The sequence below is a fragment of the Phocoena phocoena genome, chromosome 15, assembly GCF_963924675.1.
Source record: "Phocoena phocoena chromosome 15, mPhoPho1.1, whole genome shotgun sequence".
Taxonomy (NCBI): Eukaryota; Metazoa; Chordata; class Mammalia; order Artiodactyla; family Phocoenidae; genus Phocoena; species Phocoena phocoena.
In genome coordinates, this window is record NC_089233.1 from 83,617,975 (window position 1) to 83,636,484 (window position 18,510).

At 59.2% G+C, this 18,510-nt stretch overlaps 1 protein-coding gene across 1 annotated transcript; it reads right to left on the reverse strand.

Annotated features, from left to right (window-relative positions):
• Positions 1 to 190: 190 nt before the first annotated feature.
• Positions 191 to 9,174, reverse strand: CTSZ (cathepsin Z). The gene is made up of 6 exons (XM_065892867.1): positions 8,968 to 9,174; positions 8,334 to 8,497; positions 4,719 to 4,898; positions 1,940 to 2,090; positions 1,381 to 1,543; positions 191 to 301 (listed from the first exon to the last, which is right to left on the reverse strand). Exons 1-6 carry the CDS (start codon positions 9,108 to 9,110, stop codon positions 191 to 193), a joined length of 912 nt encoding a protein of 303 aa, XP_065748939.1. The 5' UTR covers positions 9,111 to 9,174.
• Positions 9,175 to 18,510: the final 9,336 nt, after the last annotated feature.

Consider the following 18,510-nt stretch of genomic DNA (forward strand, 5'->3'; position numbering starts at 1 on the left):
CGTGCGGCATCGCGGCGGCCGTCCCTCCTGGGCGCCCAGGGCCGTCACCGGCCATCACGTATGTGACCGCCAACCCCCAGTTCCTTCAAACCACGGCAGTACCACCCCAGTGCCCGTGAAGGTGGGATCCCCTCTGGTTACGGCTCATGCGACGATTTCTTTAAGAGCCGCTCCTCTGGAGACGTCTGCCTTAAACGATGGGGTCCCCAAATGTGCAGTTCTCCTCGATGGCAAGGTTGTAGTCGGCACCCTTGCCACCTCTGTAGGCGCTGGTCACTATGCGCATCCAGCCCCGCTCACCCTGTGAGGAGTGGGACCATGCGTCAGCTCAGATCCTGTCTGCGCTCTGAGTAGACTGACCCCCTCCCCTCCTCACTCAGCCTCAGGCTCGGGGGGTCTGCAGCATCCCAGCCACCCGCTCGGCTCACCCTTCCCTTTCCTAGGACCCCTGTTCGGAAATAGCTTTTGTGAAATATTCAACTTGGTTAATATTCAACACGAGGGGTGCGTGGCCCTGTTATGCCGAGAGCTAATTAACTAAAATGCTGATCGACTCTTTAGACCAGATGACTCGACTACCTATTAATATCCCCATTTACAGTCGTTTAATAAAAAATATTGACATTTCATCACTTTGACATAAATCACCATCCCTGGGCTTCCCTGGTGGTGCACTGGTTGAGAGTCCGCCTGCCGATGCAGGGGACGTGGGTTCGTGCCCCGGTCCGGGAAGATCCCCCATTCTGCGGAACGGCTGGGCCCGTGAGCCATGGCCGCTGAGCCTGCGCGTCCGGAGCCTGTGCTCCGCAACGGGAGAGGCCACGACAGTGAGAGGCCCGCGTACCGCCAAAAAAAAAAAACACCGTCCCTGATTTCATAACAATGAATTTGTGTCTTCAGCTGTTAATGGTTAATACTCGGTCTTAGAAACGAAAATTCTGCCAGTTAATTTAATTCCCCTGGGTTTTTGACTCAACTCAAAAAGGTATTTTTGAAGCAACTCCACAGTATTACTTAGGAGAGCCGAAAGTATGGCAAGAAAAAGAATGAGATGGTTGTAAAGGAATAAAAGCTAGCTAAACGGAAACTAAAGCAGCACTTCTCAGTCCCCATCCCCCTCGGGAGACATTTGTCAATGTCTGCAGACGTTTTCTGGTTGTCCCAGCTGGGGAGCGGGGAGGAGCATCTGGCGTCTACCGGGTAGGGGCCGGGGACGCTGCTAAACGCGCTGCGAGGCACAGGACGGCGACAGCCCCCGTGCAGTGCAGAAGGATCTCACCCCACGTGTCTGGAGCCTGAAGCCCCTCTGCTCAGGGCCGCGGTTCTCAGCTACAAAACCCCCAGAACCATCCGAGAGGAGTCGCAGTGGAAATGTCTTACCCATGGTTCGCCCCACGAATTCCGGACGATCCAGTACTCCGTTCCATGGCTGACACCCCAGCCGGCCACGGAGACTATGTGGTTTACGTAGGCCCTGTTGTGGTATTCAGCATAGATGCCGCCGGTGTAGTTAGACATCTTATCCGTTGCCATTATACCGCAGCTGAGAGCAAGCAGGGAAAGAATGAGCGCTTTCAATGACCATCGTTGACCATCGTTAGGAAGAGCCGTGTGGATCCAACTCAAATAACGCGCACCTGATGATTCTGCCCAAACTTCTGTAGTTACTCACCTGGCGTCCTCCCTACCGAAGCTGGACCAGCTGCCCCAGAGCACTGGCTACACTCTGGGAGCTGTCCATGGATGTGTCCTTCCCTCACAATAATCCTACGAGGGGCACATGGGCTACTGAGCTTTACTTTTGAGAAAACTCACGTGGCAGCTGTGTCTCCAGCCCTGTGGGTAAAGTTGGCCAGAAGGAAAGGGGTGAAAATCACCTGGGTCCCGTTTACTGGAAGCGTGCACACCCTCCGCGAGCAGGGGTCTCAAAGCTCCTCACCTGATGGGCCCCTTCGCGTAGATTTCTGCCATCATCTTTTCCCTCCCGGAGACGGAGCCGTAGTCGCCAACTTTCCAGAGGGTGTAGTTCTTGATGACGTGGCACTCTCCGAATTCAGTACATGTTCCACACTGGTTAAACTTGTCACACTCTGGGGACAGCACGGAAAGTCAGCGTGAGGCCATTTCCTCATTAATCCCTGAACAAAGTAGCACGCCCAGACCCAAACTCCACTTTTCTAACTGAACGCTCCATCCATCAGCTAATAATGGAAATCTTCTTGCCCTCGGGTGTTTAATTACCCTCTTCTTTCAGCTGCAGGAGTTATAAAAAGCCTTTCCCCAGGCCTCAGTGGAAAGAAACGTTAATTAGCACACAGTAGGTGCTCAAAAGCTCCACTTTTCCTTTAAAGCCGGGACAAAGGCCTTTCACAATACAGCTGAGAATAGTGTGATTAAATTATTCACTTTTAATAAGATTGTATTGTTGGCTATGTATTATTCACTTTTTTTTTTTTTGCGGTACGCGGGCCTCTCACTGTTGTGGCCTCTCCCGTTGCGGAGCACAGGCTCCGGACGCGCGGGCTCAGCGGCCATGGCTCACGGGCCCAGCCGCTCCACGGCATGCGGGATCTTCCCGGACCGGGGCACGAACCCGTGTCCCCTGCATCGGCAGGCGGACCCTCAACCACTGCGCCACCAGGGAAGCCCCTATTATTCACTTTTAATAAGATTTTATTGTTTCCCCACGTTTGGGGAAAAAATAAGCATTTTCTTATTATTTCGGTCTGAGAAGGTATAATAATTAGGCCTCAAAAAACAGTGCAGCTGTTAGGTCTGGAAGACTTCACACCGTCTCCTGCGTCCCTCCTGGGCCCTAGACAGTATTACTTCTCACCTTGTCCATCCTGCCTTGGCCCACAGCGCCACTTTCTGCTGCTTTCACATTACCTATTTCTGTTATAGTTTTGTATCTATCCAGACTCCTTCCCCAAGTTAAACTCCTTGAGGATTAAACTGTTGGTTTAGTTTGTCCCTTGGACACCAAATGCCCAGGACAACCTGAAAAAAGGTGGATCTGTGGCCACATTTGCTAATACAAAGACAGGACTACTGGAACTTGCCTGGTGGCACAATGGTTAAGAATCCGCCTGTCAGTGCAGGGGACACGGGTTCGGTCCCTGGTCGGGGAAGATCCTGCATGCCACGGAGCAACTAAGCCCGTGCGCCACAACTACTGAGCCTGCAGTCTAGAGCCCACGAGCCACAACTACTGAAGCCCACGCGCCTACAGCCTGTGCTCTGCAACAAGAGAAGCCACTGCGATGAGAAGCCCGCACACCGCAATGAAGAGTAGCCCCCGCTCGCTGCAACTAGAGAAAGCCCGCGTGCAGCAACGAAGACCCAACGCAGCCAAAAAAAAAAAAACAAAAAAACCCAAGACAGGACTACTTATTGCAAACAATCAGGTGCCGATGAGTTCCATCTGGCCCTGTTGTCCCAGGTGGGCTGGAGGGGCCTGGCCGAGGACAGACAAGACCAGTTCTGGGCGGATCAGGGCTCCGAGGACCACCTGGTTCCCGATTCTGAGCCCGTGGGGGCCCTCCCTGCTCCCCTTCATCCTGGACACCTCTCCTTGGTTCTCTGACGCCTGCTGCATCTATCACTTCCACAACTCACTGGACCAGTTTGGGGAGATGCTTGCTGGCTGGGCAATACGGCCGGGGAGGCAAGGTGGGGGCAGCCAGTGGGCCTGGGATGGCGCCTTCAGAAGGTACAGGGGCCTGAGCACACCTTTTACAGATGGAAGGGGGGGCAGAAAAGCCCCCCGGTCTCCCCACACACACCCCCGTCCTCCCCACTCCTGTCTCAAAAGGCCTTTTTTTTTTTTTTTTTTTTGCGGTACGCGGGCCTCTCACTGCCGTGGCCCCTCCCGCCGTGGAGCACAGGCTCCGGACGCGTAGGCTTAGCGGCCATGGCTCGCGGGCCCAGCCGCTCCGCGGCATGTGGGATCCTCCCGGACCGGGGCACGAACCCGCGTCCCCTGCGTCGGCAGGCGGACTCTCAACCGCTGCGCCACCAGGGAAGCCCTCAAAAGGCCTTTTGAGTTGGTCTCAGCTCTCTGCTCTGGTTACGAGGGAGCTCAGACAGGTGACTTAAAACTACCCACTGTGGGGTTAGGGTTTGGACTTTTTCTTTCCTTGGGTTTCCAAGGGAAGCACCCTGAAAGGACCGTGCCGACTCCAGGGCCCCAGGCCAGCTTGCATCCGCTGGTCCGTGCAGCACCCTCGGCTCCAAATCCACCCAGACGCAGGCGGCCGGGACCAGGGTCTCGAAGCAGGCCGGGCCCGCCTGCTTCCTGCCTGCTCGCCGCTCCCGGCTCCTGGAAAACACTCTTCCCTTGATGAGCGATCCCCTTACAAAGGGCCATGAAACGACCAAAATGCCAACACGTCAAAACCCAAACACCAGGGCCCGGCCTGGCCGCCGGGCACGCAGGCTGGAGACCCCCATCCCAAGTCCTTTTTTTGTTGGTCTTCCCACCAAGGATGCCAGGCCCCACCTTTCCCGTCCCCCCCCCCACCCCCGTCCCACGAGACACACAGCGGCAGGGGGCTCCCAGCTCCGTCCTGCCCTTCCCCAGGGCCCCGGTCACAGGCCCTGAGAAGTTTGCCGGCCACACGTGCTCTGGGAAGACGGGAGAGAGAGAGAGAGAGAGAGAGAGAGAGAGAGAGAGAGAGAGAGAGAGAGAGAGCGTCTGGGGGATGAGCAGGCCCTACCTTGGTCCTTGGCCTGGTAGTTGTTACAGGTCTCATCGGGGATGCCGTGCCGGTGGGCGTACTCCCACACCGGCAGGTCGTTGCCCCCCTCGCACGAGCCGGCGTTGCCGCAGTCGATCACGTGCTGCACGGACAGCAGTATGGAGGGCCACGCTCCCTTCCTCTTGATGTTGATCCGGTCTGCGGGGGCAGCACCCATGCTGGTCAGCACCCACCCCACTGCCTGCCGCTCCGCGGGCCATGCATCCCTCTCTGGAGGGCCCTCCCCTGCTCCCTGGGGTCCCTGGGAGAGGCCTCTCCAGAGAGGCCTCCCGGGCCCTTCCTGGCACCGATGCCCACCCTCCCCCCACTACGAATGTCATCTGGGCAGGGCCGGGCGTGTCCTGCCTGAAGGCTGGTAGATCCCCGAGGGCACCGGGGAGCCAGACTAGGGGCCACTCGGTGACCCCACTCTCACTCCCCACGCGCCTGGGCCCACACACCCCACGGGGCAGCTGGGGACGGCTGAGGGCAGCCACGGCCCCCGGCTCCTTGCCCCCCTTTCCCTGTACAGACAGCATCCTGTGGGGCCCTGCAGCCAACCTTACCACAGGCCCGCCACCTTGCTTTCCGCCCTCCCGGAGAGACGATTCCGCAGCCGCCCACCTCGTGGCCGCATCCCGAGTTCCCACCTCCAGGTCAGAACCCACCACAGCTGCGCCTGTTCCTTCCCTGATGACGGCGAGCAAGCGACCAGGCCCTCCACCCACCAGCAGCCCCTCCAGGCGCCCCCTTCCTTCCCTCCTGCGGCCCCAGGCCCCCTCCACCCCTGGGGTCACCTCCTAGGCCCTTGGGCCCACAGGGCTCTACACGCGGCCCCACAGGGATTGTGGAACCCACGGCCGCTCACCAGCACGTGCCCCAGCCCTTCCCCCAGCGCCCCTGGACGCACGGCCCAGTGCTCCTCCGCGGACAGCCCTCTGCGGACCCCCTTGTGCGGGTGAGCCCCGCCCTCCAGCCCCCGCAGGTCTCCCCAAGCTCCTTCTCAGCAGCCTCCCGCCGTGCCCGCCCTGCGCGCTCAAGCCTCCTCCCCGGCCTTGCTGACCCCGCTTCACCCAATAACCCCTCCCGCCTGAGGGTACCGGCCCGTTCTTCAGCTCTTGGTGTCCAAACTGGGTCCCAACACGGAACAGGGAGCCAGCTTACACAGGCTCTGCGGGCAGGTCAGGGTTTTGTTCTATCTGCCTGAAACCTCGGAGGGTTTCAAGCGGAACGGAAAAGGGACCCGGCCTGGGTCTGAGCTGCTCCACCAGGGGAGCAGGCGGACCAGGCGGCGGCTCCACAGCGGTGCTTGGAAGGTAGAGTGCAGCCCTGCGGCCCGATGTTCTGAGGGTGGAAAGCAGGAGGCCGGCTGCCTCTCGGCCTGGGCCTCAGTGAGGGAGGGATGGCATTCTCCTGGAGTGATCAGGGAGGCCGGGGAAGAACCGGTTTGGGGGTGAGGGTGGTGGCAGAAAGGAGGAGCACGTGAGGTTTGAGGTGTCCCGTGGGGGGGGGCGTGAAGGCCGAGTCCAGGTGGAGGGTTCTGGGGAGCCCAATGTCCAGAAGTTAAGCGGGGTGGTGGGGGGATGAAGGAGGGGCCGGTGAGAAAGAGACTGGGGGCCTGCGGCTAAAGGCGAGGAAAGCATTTCGGGGAGGGGCTGATCGAGCACAACAGGGCGGGGCGAGGCCCAGGGGCAACCACCAGACCTGCCCCTGGCCTAGCCGGTGACCTTGGCGAGGAGCTGGCAGGCGACTGGAGGGGGTCGGGTTAGCAGGGAGAAGGTGGGGACTGCAGGCCCCTCCAGGAGCCCAGGAATGGGGTGGCGGCTGGAGACGGGGTGGAGTTCAGCGCTGGCCAGGTCTGAGCATCGGCAGGGATGGCCTTGTCCAGGGGCTCAGACGCTAGACGGCCGGGGACAGGAGGGAAGGCGGCAGCTGGGCCGGGCACCGTGGAAGTCCCCTTCTGGGGGCTTCTGTTTTCTCAGTGAAAGAGGAAGAGGATGCCTGCTGCTAGGGAGGCCGTTAGGGGTTGGAGAGCAAGAGGGGAGAAGCAGTCATCTGCCCAGGAGACTCCACTCCAGCAAGTGGAGGGCGGACCTCTGAGCAGGGACGCGCCATCGCCTCCAGGCCCCGCCCTCCTCTACAGATGCAAATCTTGGCGTGACTCCCTCCCTAAGATCCCTCAGGCTTCTGCCGGGCCCCTCCCCTGGGGGTAGGGCCCCTGGTGACCTTCTCAGCTTCCCCCACCCACCCTTAGGCCCCTGCCACAAAGGCCCTCTTAGTTCCTCCAGGCCAGGGAGTGCGCCATTCCTGCCAGGCCTTCGCCCTAAGCCTCTGGCTCGAGGCCTGCCTACACCCTGCCTGCCTGCCCGCCTGTGGGCCCCTGAAGTCTCCCAGCGGCTCCAGTGGTTAAGCCTCTGCTCCACATTCTCCAGGGGCCCTGTCCATCTCCATCCTGGTCAGGGACCTCCCCAGCTGCTCAGAAGAGCTCCTACACCTTAAAATGGGGCTCAGGGAGTTCCCTGGTGGCCCAGTGGTTAGGACTCAGCGTGTTCACTGCTGTGGGCCAGGGTTCAACCCCTGGTTGGGGAACTAAGATCCTGCAAGCCACGCAGTGCAGCCAAAACCCATTTTTTTAAATAAAATAAAACAAAATAAAATGGGGCTCAGCCTAGCTGCCCCCACCCTCCTCCTCCCTGAAGGGTCAGAAGTACAACCCAGCCCCCAGGAGAGATGGGACGGGGCCACCACGAGGCCCTGCCTGATGCCCCCAGTACAGCTGGCTGGCCCTGGGGTCCAGACGCCAGCCCCACCCCTCCTCCTACAGACAGCCCAGCTTCCGCGCTCTGCTCCTCTGCTCCCGGCTGTCACTCCTACAAAGGCCTGGTCTCCTGACCTCCCTGCCGGAGCCTCAGTTTCCTCATCTGCAAAGTGGGAGCAATCACAGGGCAGCCAGGAGGCTTACATGGGATGAGACGTCCAGCGTAGGCCAGGGGCGGTAGCCACACATTGGCTTAACACAATGCCACGGGGCAGGAGTTTGAAAGATTCCGGCGTGACTGCAGGCTCCCGGAACCCCGAGCTGAACGAAGGCCCAGGCTGGTGTGAAGTCCCCCTCCCTCCCATACCAAGGCAGGCCCAGCAGCCTTCTAGAGCGGCGCTGACTTCGGATCCCTCCCCGCCCCCCAACCCCGGCCTCGAGGTTTCCCGCCCAGATGAGGAGACAGCCAGCCTTGCTCAATGTTCCAAGCCCAGGGCTGGCATTCATTTCAAATATTAACTACGCTGAAAAGCAGCTTCACTTCCGCATTCCCAAACACCAGCAGGGTGCTCGGTGAGTTTGTGGTTTGATCCCCAAGAGCCCAGGTCACAAGCTTCGGGACAGATAAGGCTCATGGGAGCCGTTTGTCACAGGTCTTCCTGCCGGGCATCCACTCCCTTAGGCCTGACGCAGACACCGCCCCATGCCAGGCTGAGTCCTGGCACAGAACTGCAGGCCCCCAGGACCCTGGGCTGTAGCTGCAGGTACTGACAAAGAAGGCAGCTGGACGGGCCCTCCTGGCCCACAGTCAAGAGGGGCCGAAGTCCCCGACCTACCCGCCATGGCACTGGTGCTGCCGTGGGCCCAGCAGGAGCCACAGTACTGGGGGATGTGCTGGTTCCTGGTGACACTGGCGTAGTTGACCCCATTCACGTTGCGCCAGTCCCAGCTCTTGGGCAGATCCGATAGGGACAGGTATTCGTGAGGCCGGGGATATGTCCTGGGAACAGACCACCACCACCGGAATCAGCACTGGGGCCCCTGGGGGTCGGGCGCGCAGGCACCTTCCCCAGCGCCCTCTCCCTTCCCCAAACTGAGAGCGAGCGGGAGAGGGCCATCTCAGCCAGGAGACGCCCCTGCCCGCTCAGAATCTCAAGTGGGCAGGGCACACACGCGCCCCCCCCCACCCCCCCCACCCAGTGCAGGAACCAGACCGCTCCGCCAGCGATGCTCCAAATGCCAGGGCGGCGAGGCTAGCCTGCCTCCTGCACCGGTGCGCCTCGTCCAACCCCACAAATGTGAAAGGGCGCGCCTCCAAAGCAACGGGGCTGGCCTTGACCCTCAGAGGTCAAGGGAGGCTGGGCGTCCTGGTTCCTGGCACCCCAAGGAGGCGGCAGGGTCCCCCAGGCGGGAGAGGGCGCGAAGCCCCGGGAGATGGGCAACCCCTGACACCCCCCAAGCCGCCCCGACCTGCGCCCCAGCTGGGTGAGCTGGTCCCCCCGCAGGGGCCGGTAGCAGCCGCGGCCCGGGCGGAAGTGGAGGCCGGCCCGCGCCGCGCCCGCCGGCAGCACGAGCAGCAGTAGCACCAGCTGCGCCGGCCCGGACGACGCCATGGCTCCCTCGCCGGTGCGATCTGACCCCGACTCGAATCCCAACTCGGATCCTAACTCGGATCCCGCGCCGGTAGCTCCTCCGCCTGCCTCCGCCCCGGCCGCCCCGCCCGGCCCTTAAGGTGGCTGCGCGCGGGCGGGACACTCCCCCGGGGCGGGGCGCGCGGCTGCCCCCGGGGACCCGGCCCCGCCCCGCCCGGCCGCACGGCCCGCCGCCCGGACTCGGGTCACGCGCCGGGCCTCGGCTGACCCCAGACCCGACCCGGCCACCAGCCACGAGCCTCCCATCCGTCAGACCTCATTCACTCTCGGGCATCCCCAGCCTTGGATTCTTGGGACCCTTGGCCCCGGAGAGGTGCCCCTCTCCCCGCATCCCACGTGGGCCCAGGCCTCCGGGGATGGGCAGGGGGTCTCCCCGCAGGACTGTGCCCTGGTCTAGCTTTCTGAAGGCCACTTCCCGAAGGCCCAGGCCCTTTCTGGAGAGACACTTTCCCTACATAGTGAAGGAAGACAGGATCCTTCCAGAAAATGCACCTCGAGGAGAGTTTCACTTGGGCCTGAATCATTAATTCTACATTCCAACTTCCAAAGCTGCTGGATGAGGTTTCTGCTAACAAAGCGTTTCATCTTCAAACAGAGAAACAAAAGCAGAAGTGGGACCTTGGGGGCCTTGGTTTCGTAACTCAAGAATTTCCCCTCCCCCGCTCCTCCTGAGTGGCGGTCACCTGAGCTGACCACAGAATGGCCTCCCTGGTCCTGGGAGAAGAGGGTCCAGGCTTTTTGCTTTAGGGCCCACAGCCTTGGCTATAGGGTGCTCAGATGTGGGGACCCTGCTCTTCCCTGGACTACATGGGCATGCCCGCACACCCACCCCCTCTTTCCCCCTGCCGACACCAAACCTGCAATCAGAAACCACGGTGGCTGCCCCGTGGACTTCCAGCCATTTCTGTGACGACCCTTGGAAGCCCTGGGGCACCCACGGAATCCCAGCAGGGCTTAGTCCCTGCTCCTGACACGCTATTGCTGAGGCAATGTATAGACACGGCCTCTACCTATTGAGGTCTATGTGTTGAGGTGTCTCTCTTTTTTTTTTTTTTTGCGGTACGCGGGCCCCTCACTGCTGCGGCCCCTCCCGCTGCGGAGCACAGGCTCCGGACACGCAGGCCCAGCGGCCACGGCTCATGGGCCCAGCAGCTCCGCGGCACGTGGGATCCTCCCGGACCGGGGCACGAACCCACGCCCCCCGCATCGGCAGTCGGACTCCCAACCACTGCGCCACCAGGGAAGCCCGAGGTGTCTTTTATCTTCCTGGAAAGTGGGCTCCTTCGAACCCTTAGTGTGAGTCAGTTCCTGGTTAGGAGGTGGGATGGAGCTGCCCACCCTCCACCCCGATCCCGTGAGAAAACGTCCAGGTTTGAGCAGTGGGGATGGGGGCACAGAAACCACATCTGCAGAGGCTGATTTGCCCGAACAGGTGTCCTGGCCCTGGCTCCAAAGCCTTTCCCTTTCCTCGGGTGTAGCAGGTGTGGGAAGGGAGTTGCCAGCCAGGACTTCCCCTTCCTACCCCTCTTTCCTTCACGGCCAAGGTGAGTCAGCCAATCTGTCCTCCATCCACGTGAGGAAACAAGCCGGCATGGTTGTCCCCGTGACCCCCGTGACATCTGTCATCCAGGTGGGGTCTTCCTAAGAGGTGGGTGTTTGGTCTCCTGCAAAGAACAAGCTGAAACCTCCTAGTTGCTGAAGAAGGAACAGAATGGTCCCAATATTGCAGGGTGACAAATATTTTGGGGACCCCCAAGTCCCCATAAGCGGTCAGGGCCCAAGAGGTGCAAAGTCCAACCACAAGTTTTATAACATGGGACACAGACGGTCCCTAGGCCCAGCCTCTGATGACTGCTGTGAGGTCTGGGGCCGCATCCCTAATGTTGGGTGAAAATGATGTGCCGGGTTACAAGCTCTTCGGTACCTGCCGTGTTGGGAGACCTGGATGTTCTGAAGGCGCCCTGGGATTCTCCAAGGACGTCCACGCGCGTCAGTGTTATGACAGGCAGGGCCGGCGTCGTGGGCTTGTGACCCCTGCCGTCAACAGGGCCCGGAGCACTTGGTGTGATGCCGGGTTGCCCAAGGCGCCCTGTTTTCGTTTTGAGCCTTAGATCGCAGAGCTGGGCCTGCCAGATGACTCAGCCTCCGTAGGCCAGGGCCTTCAGCAAGGGTCAGAGCGGGGCTTGGGGGTCAGGGAGCATTCAGCCCTGGAGACTGCAGGTTAAAGGGAGGGACGGTGACATTTTCAGGCTGGAAACGAATAGGACATCCAGCGTTGACAGGTGGTGATACAGCAGGGTTTTCCTGCCCTAGAAGCAACTCAAACTCAGAGAGTGACAGGAAGATCGGGCAGGAGGAGGGGGAGGGAGGCCAGACGTTTGAAACCCATAACTTCCAAGGCAAGAAGAAGCAAATGAGCTCTCCTGTGACCCACTCTGCTTCTTCAGAACCTGTGACAGGTCCAACGCGGAGCCAAGCCCCTGGACCCTTTCTTCCCCTCTGAACCTGGCTGGGGTCGGCCAATGCACGTCCACCTGGCCCACGGCTCTGAGGGGTGAGCTAGCCGCGTCTCTTTAGGGCTCACTGAAACCGCACTGGGTCCCTTAGAGCTGTGTTCTGTTGAGGGAGGGGGCCACGGCCCTGACCGCCTCTGTTAGCCCAGGGCATTTGGCCCTAGGAGGTCTCTGAAGGCGCACAGGTGAAATTCAAAGGCCGCTGGGACGGAGGGAGAGGAGAACCTGCTGGACTGGCCGCCCGGCTCTCCCCGAAGCAGGTGCATGAGAGGCAGGTTGTGGGGTCCCTTCCTGGCACCGCTCTGCATGCCTGTGAGGGCAATGTGCAGGTCATGACTGTCTCATCTGCCTGGAACAGGGGAGGCTCGGCAGGGCCCCAAGGTCGGCTCCCCTCAGGCCAGCCTCACCTGTGTGTCCCCGTGCGGAGCACATCTAACACATACTTGAGACTCAGACCCTTCCCTGAAACCAGGACAAAGGCCTCTCCCTGGGAACCCGGCGGCACCCCTGCACTCCCGCCCCCTGGGCTGTGTCTACAGGCAGATTCAAATGAGAGTCTAGAAGGCTCTCCCGTCTAGGAAACCCTTTTCTCATTTGATCCTCGGCACAACCCTGTGAGGTGGGAATCAGATGCTGTCACCTATTTTATAGGTGGGAAGACTGAGGCTCCAGAGAGGTTGAGAGACCGGTACTCAGCCCAAGGCTCACGGGTGGCGGGTTTGAGTCTAGTCCCTTTTTTCTTTTTTAACGCCCCGTAAAGTCTCCTGGCGAACATGTGATCCAAGGCCACGACGCAAAAGCCTATTTGCTTCTAAAAATAAGGTTGACTTGTCCCCTCGTCCCAGTAAAGAAATCACACACTTTACAGGTAGGCCAGGGCCGGCCCAGTCTCCCGATGGGCAGCAGAAGAACAAAGGTGAGTTTTTGTTTACCGTGGAATTGCCTCGAAGTCCTCTCCTCTCCTTCCTTCGTGCCATGTTGCTTGCCCGCACCCGGTAGGCTGCAGACATTTCCTACGGTTCCGCATTCCTGAGTTGAGCCACATCCTGGATACCGCATCTGTCATTAAAGATGCTGGCGGTGACAGAAGGCGAGTCTGGCTCGCGGGGCACCGTGGTCCCCTCGCCAGCTGCAGGCTCATCTCCATCGACGCGGCCACTGGGTCAGACGCTCACACTGACCCTCTGCAGCGAATGTGGGTCAAGTTCGTGGTCCCCAAATGCCATCGCCACCACACCCTCGGCTGGCCGCACAGCCTCACTTGGGGGGAGCTCGGCTCCTGGGGGTCCCATTCCCGAGTATGTCACACCTGTCAGTATCACCTCAGAACACGCCGGCCACCGCCCACCGGCCAGGTCACATCCAGCCCACCCAGGTGCTGGCCCAGGAGCCCTTGCAGAGCGGCCCTGGCCTTTCACCCGGTCCAGTCTGCTGGCGCTCTAAAGGACAGTCGGCAAACATGGCTGACCACCTGGGATGCGCCACGCCACCGACCCAGCCCTGGGGACACAGGAGTGTCAGTCCCCGCCTGCCCAGGGCGAATATTCTGACAAGGGGCCACGTGGAAACAGAGGCTCGAAGAAGAACGTGCTCGCTACAGAGCAAATGGGGCCTGGTAGAGACAGGGCCTCGCGAATCTGCTCTGGGACGTTCTCTTAGCCATCCAGTGAGCTGGGATTGACTGATGAGGACGTAGCCATGGAAAGTGCTGGACCTTTCAAGCAGAAGGGAGAGTGTGTGCAAAGGCCTTGGAAGGCCAGCACCCGTGGTAGGTGCGACCAAGTGGCAGCAGAGGTGGTTGGAGAAGAGGGCGGCAGGGCGAGGTCCCCGGGCTGTAAACGCGCCTCTCAGCTGCCGGCGCGCTCTGGGATCTAAGACCATGCTGCCCGCTGCCCAAAGGCCGCTGCCCTCGAGGTGCAGGGCTCCTCGTCATGCACCGGTTCCCACCCATCCCTCCCCGTCCCTCCCTCCCTCTCGGCCTCCTTTGGCTCCCTCCCTGCTTCCGACCGTGGGCTTTTCCCATCAATCTGAACAACATATCAGCTGCGGTAAGAGCGGCGGTTTTACCCTGGTGGCCGCTAGTTTCCCTGGAGAGCAGTGGGCGCGACCTTTTGTGTTCTCTGAGCTCGCTCTGGGAGGATGGATGGAAGGTCAGGTAGAGGCCATGGCGGTCGTGGGCAGGAGAGCTGGTGGTGATAGGTTAGGGATCCTGCTGAGAGATGGTGAGCGTGGGCACATCTGTCTGGGCGGCAGGGCTGGCAGGACCCAGTTATGGACCAGAGGTGAGGAGAAAGACCCAGCTGGAGGCTGTCTGGCCGGTCCGCCTCTTGACACCTGGAGTCGTCCCTAGACGTAGAGGTCCACAGACCTGCGACCCACCTCTGGTTCTGCCGCATCATCCTGGGACTTAAGCTGTCGGGTCCGTCTCCAAGCCCTTAGTCTCTTCTACCAGGTGGAGAGGAACCATCCCCTTGCCCAGGGGTGGGCTAAAAGAGGTATCAAGAGAGATGGGTGGCAGAGAACTTGGTAACGGCCAGAGGGAGGGAACTCGGCAGGTGTGTCTCTCATTCCTGGAGGGGATTTCCTACTTCGCCGAGGTCCCTCGAGCCCCCCAAATAGTACTCAGCCAATATTTGTTGGATAAACGAGTGGATCTCTGAGACAGACAAAATGGAGATTTCTTGGACAAACACGGAGCTGGAAGAAGTATGTGTTTGTGTTTGATTTCACGTGTTACGTTCATCTCTCTCTGTCACTGAACGTTACGAATCGGGAGCTGCACACCTTGGGAGACGGGAGAGATACAACCGAGAAGGTTAACGTCTCCATACACCCTCAGAATCATGTCAACTCACGGGAAGTGTGTGTGTGTGTGTGTGTGTGTGTGTGTGTGCCTCCTCCTGCAAGTCAGAGATGCCACAGCCCAGGACGCTGATTCTCAATGGACCCAGAGAGACGGCACTGGACCATCTCGGGTCCAGTGGACCACCTCACGGGGAGAAGGTCTCAAACTCCTCCGTGGACCTGGGCAGCCTGGCTTAGTGAAAAACAGTGACTAGTTTTTTAGTTAGTCCCTTTCTTCTTGCAGTTACTTATTCATCCTCCCCAAACTTTCTTTTACAGTGAGAGAACGCACGACGAAGCAGAGTACAAGCAAGTGGAACTCGGTTCATCTGATGATCTGCCCACACCCGGCTGAGTCACTCCTAATGGCTCCTCAGATGTCATTTTCTTGCTAAGACATTTGGAAAAATTTCTACCTCTGAATCACAAGCAAACACTATAATTCACCAATCTTCTCTAAGTTATGCAAGGAAGTGTGATGCCCTAGGAAGTGGAAGATCAGGGGCGGATGAAATCAATGAATTCCCTGAGAACTTTGTTTTTCTCCTAATCATTCATTTGCCGAATGCAGGGCTGGGGGAGCCCCACCCGACCACTGGGGTCATCTCCAGGGGAAGTCTGGCAGCAGCCGATGTGGCGTTTCTGGATGACACTTGGTTTTCCTTATCGTCTTGGTCCTGTTCCCATAATAGAGCCGAGTGTCATCCAGGAAGGGGCTTGCTGCCACCCCATCTTCTTGAGGACTGCTCCTCGCGACGAAGGGCTGGCCACCGGTACTTAACGAGTTCAGTGTCCTTGGGCGAGCGGGGTCACCCCCGGTGCACAGGGCAGTTTCGCTCCTGCCCTCTGCCCCGCTGAAGCTCCGCTCAGAGTCTGTCACCATCACCTGCCTTTGTCACAGCCCTTCTCAGGGGAGAAGATGATTTTGTCATTCATCACAGATGGCCACTTTTAATCACTTGCTGTGCTTCAGGGCAAGGGGTCACCTTCAGCCTGACAGGAGAGCAGACCTTGGGTCTCCCCCCGTGTGAACTGTCACACGTTCACCTGTGTGGCGGGAAGGGGCCACTTCTCGGGGACTGAAAAAGGCACTGTGTCTTCAGCTCCTCACTGGCTCTCGCTAACCTGGCAGCCAGAGGGGTGCACGTTCCCCAGGGAGCAGGTCCCTTCATGAATAAGGACAGAGGAGCAGAGACAGGCTGGCGTCAGACCTGCTGCGAGTCCGGCCACTCTGTGCTACCCGGACGTGTTAAATCCAGATGGAGGGCTCTGTGTGCCACAGCTAGCTTAGGCCAGATACATAGTAGGTGCTCAGGACCCAGGGTGCTGGTGCATACGCGGTCAGCTGCATCGCCACCTTCCATCCTGTGAAGCTGGCTTGGAAAACACTGCCTGCCCAGGGGTGTTGAGGGCTGCTCGGTCCTCAGCGCAGACCTGGGCCTCGGGACCGTCATCCCGCTTTCCAGCTGAGACGGCTCAGGTCTGGGGAGAGGTGGGCCCTGCTGAGCCGCAGCCTCTCTGCCTGGCATCCGCCCCCTACCCCCAACCCCCGCCCCTGGCAGCGTCCCAAGCTCAGCACATGCCGCCCAGGCTGAGTAAACACTGCTGGCCGCGCTGGAATCAAAGCAAACAGGGTTCCTCTTCTTCCGCCTTTTTGCCAGCTGCCCCATTAACAGAAAAACCTTTTAAGCGCTCATCTGGAAACCTGGCAAACTGAGGTGACCAAGAGAGGTGTGCTCCAGGGTGGAGGCTGGCGTGCCCAGCCCGCTGCGCCCTGCTCCTCTGGCATGCAGTGAACACATGGAGATCAAGGGTGTCCCTCAGGCCAGCCCCTGGGCCCTCCCGGCAGCTCTGCCCCCCACCGTGTCCTGCAGTGTCCCAAAATAGCTCGTGTGCTGACTCCATGTTCGATCCTGACATCCTTGTTCTTTGGAACAGTTTACGCTTTCAGCCTGGACCACCTCTTAGGGGACGGAGGAACGAGCCCTCGGCACCGAGCCCCACCCATTAGGGCACACTCGAGAATAAATACGTTCTTGGCTCTAAGAAAACTCGCCCTTCTGAGCAGGGCTGCTCAAACTCGCCCAGCTGTTGGTCTGCCCTCAACAAACATTGACTGAGGCCCTGTTATGTATCAGGCACTTTGGGGACTCAAAAGGTGAAACGACACAGCAGCTCCCATGCTGGTGAGGAGATAAGGCAGGAGTAGAAGTAATGAGCAAACACAACCGTATGTGGAAACTGCCACTAAAGCTCTGGGGCCACCAAAAGGGGGGGGCGTCCCTGACCCCCCAGGGTCTGATCTCGTGCTCCAGCCTCGGAGTCTGCTGGGCAGGGGAGGGCGGGCTGGGCAGGTGGGGACACAGAGGGAAGAGGAAGGGGCGAAGGCACTGGGGTAGGGAGAGTGGGGTGACTTCCTTGGAAACCGAAAGGTTCATTCTGTGTATGTATGTATTTTCTTTAATTAAAGTATAGTTGATTTACAATATTGTGTTAGTTTCAGGTGTACAGCACTAGATCTATATACCATATATATACTTTTCTTTTTCAGATTCTTTTCCCTCATAGGTTATTATGAAATACTGAGTATGGTTCCCTGTGCTCTACAGGAGGTCCTTGTTGGTTGTCTATTTTATATGCAGTAGTGTGTCTGTTAACCCCAACCTCCGAATTTATCCCTCCCCTCTGCATAGTTTTTAATTTGTGAAAAATACTGCTAAGCACAGGCAGATTTCTTTCTTCCTCTTGGATTTACACAGTCTCCTCGTCTCTTTACCTTGGGGAGCGGCCAAGTGTGGACCAGAAGCAGGTGTGGGTCATGCGGTCATTCAGCTCTGAGTAGAAAGAAATTTCCGAACTAAGAAATGTTGCCCGAGTCCTCACCTTGTTCTAAGTTTGGAAAGATTCACCCGTTGTTAACATCTCCCCACGTTTGCTTAACCTGTCTCTCCACGGATCACGTTGTTATTGTTGCCCAGCTGTTTCAGAGAAAGTTGCATGGTGACCTTGAATACCTGGCAATATCTCCTGAAAACAAGGGTTTGCATTTGCATAGCCCCTGGGCTAAGATGGAGTTCAGAGATTATAACATGGCTACACTGTTATTATCCAATCTACACAGTCTGTATTCAAATGTCCACAATTGTCCCAGTCGTGTCCCTTACAGCAACTCCTCCTCTGGTCCAGGACCTGACCCAGAGTCACACGGGGCTCTTAGTCAGCACGTGGCCGGTGAGGTCACCAGACAACGGACAGGAGAGGTCCTGCTGCTGACTCCGCGGGACAAAGTCCTTCTTCCCCATCTGTGGGTTTCCTTCCCAGTGTTCAGCTCTGGTCCTTGCTCTGCGGTTGGACTCCTGGGAGTACTAGAGGCTATCTTCCCCAGAAAGTCCTTTGGCAGTAACTTCCCTGCCCATGTCACTGACCTCACATCATGGGCCCCCAGAGGCCTCTAGAAAGGCACGGGGGTTTAGGAGTTGACAGTCAGGCTGGGGCGTGCGGGGTGAGAGGTGATGGGCCGGGGGCTGCTGGTGGGCGCGGTTTGCTGGGAGAGCTGGGCTCTTGTGTGGCTGGCCCTTGCTGGGCATCAGGGAGATGTGGCCGGGAGTCCGTTTGGGTCTACGGGACTTCATCGTCTGGTAAAGGACCCAACAGCAAACAGTGAGGCCCCCGTGACAAGAGCAAAGGGGCAATCAAGCACAGAGCTGGGGGGCTGAGGGGGCAGCCAGGCCCTGGTCTGGGCAGAAGGCCCGACAGAGCAGCTGCAGCCTCTGCATGAAGAGTGGCCTTGGCATGTCAGGGAGGGGGTAGTGAACACCACTGTGAACACTGGGCGGGGCGAGAGCAGTCGTGGGCTGAGAACCCGAGGGCCCAGCGGCGAGGGAGGTGGCTTCCAGAGCCCTCACCATACAGGCTTTCTCAGGACCAGAGTTTGGAGGCGGTGCTGGGAAGGAAGCTTGGGGCCAGGTTAGCAAAGGCTTTGATGGCAAGCAGGGGAGTATATT

What these genes read in the sequence shown, in the direction of transcription:
- CTSZ (XM_065892867.1), bottom strand. Translation starts at nt 9,110, where the DNA reads ATGGCGTCGTCCGGGCCGGCGCAGCTGGTGCTACTGCTGCTCGTGCTG. An exon ending in TACGCGAAGGGGCCCATCAG is followed by an intron (nt 1,544 to 1,939) that starts GTGAGGAGCTTT and finishes GCTTGCTCTCAG; the next exon opens with CTGCGGTATAATGGCAACGG. An exon ending in ATTCGTGGGGCGAACCATGG is followed by an intron (nt 302 to 1,380) that starts GTAAGACATTTC and finishes CACTCCTCACAG; the next exon opens with GGTGAGCGGGGCTGGATGCG.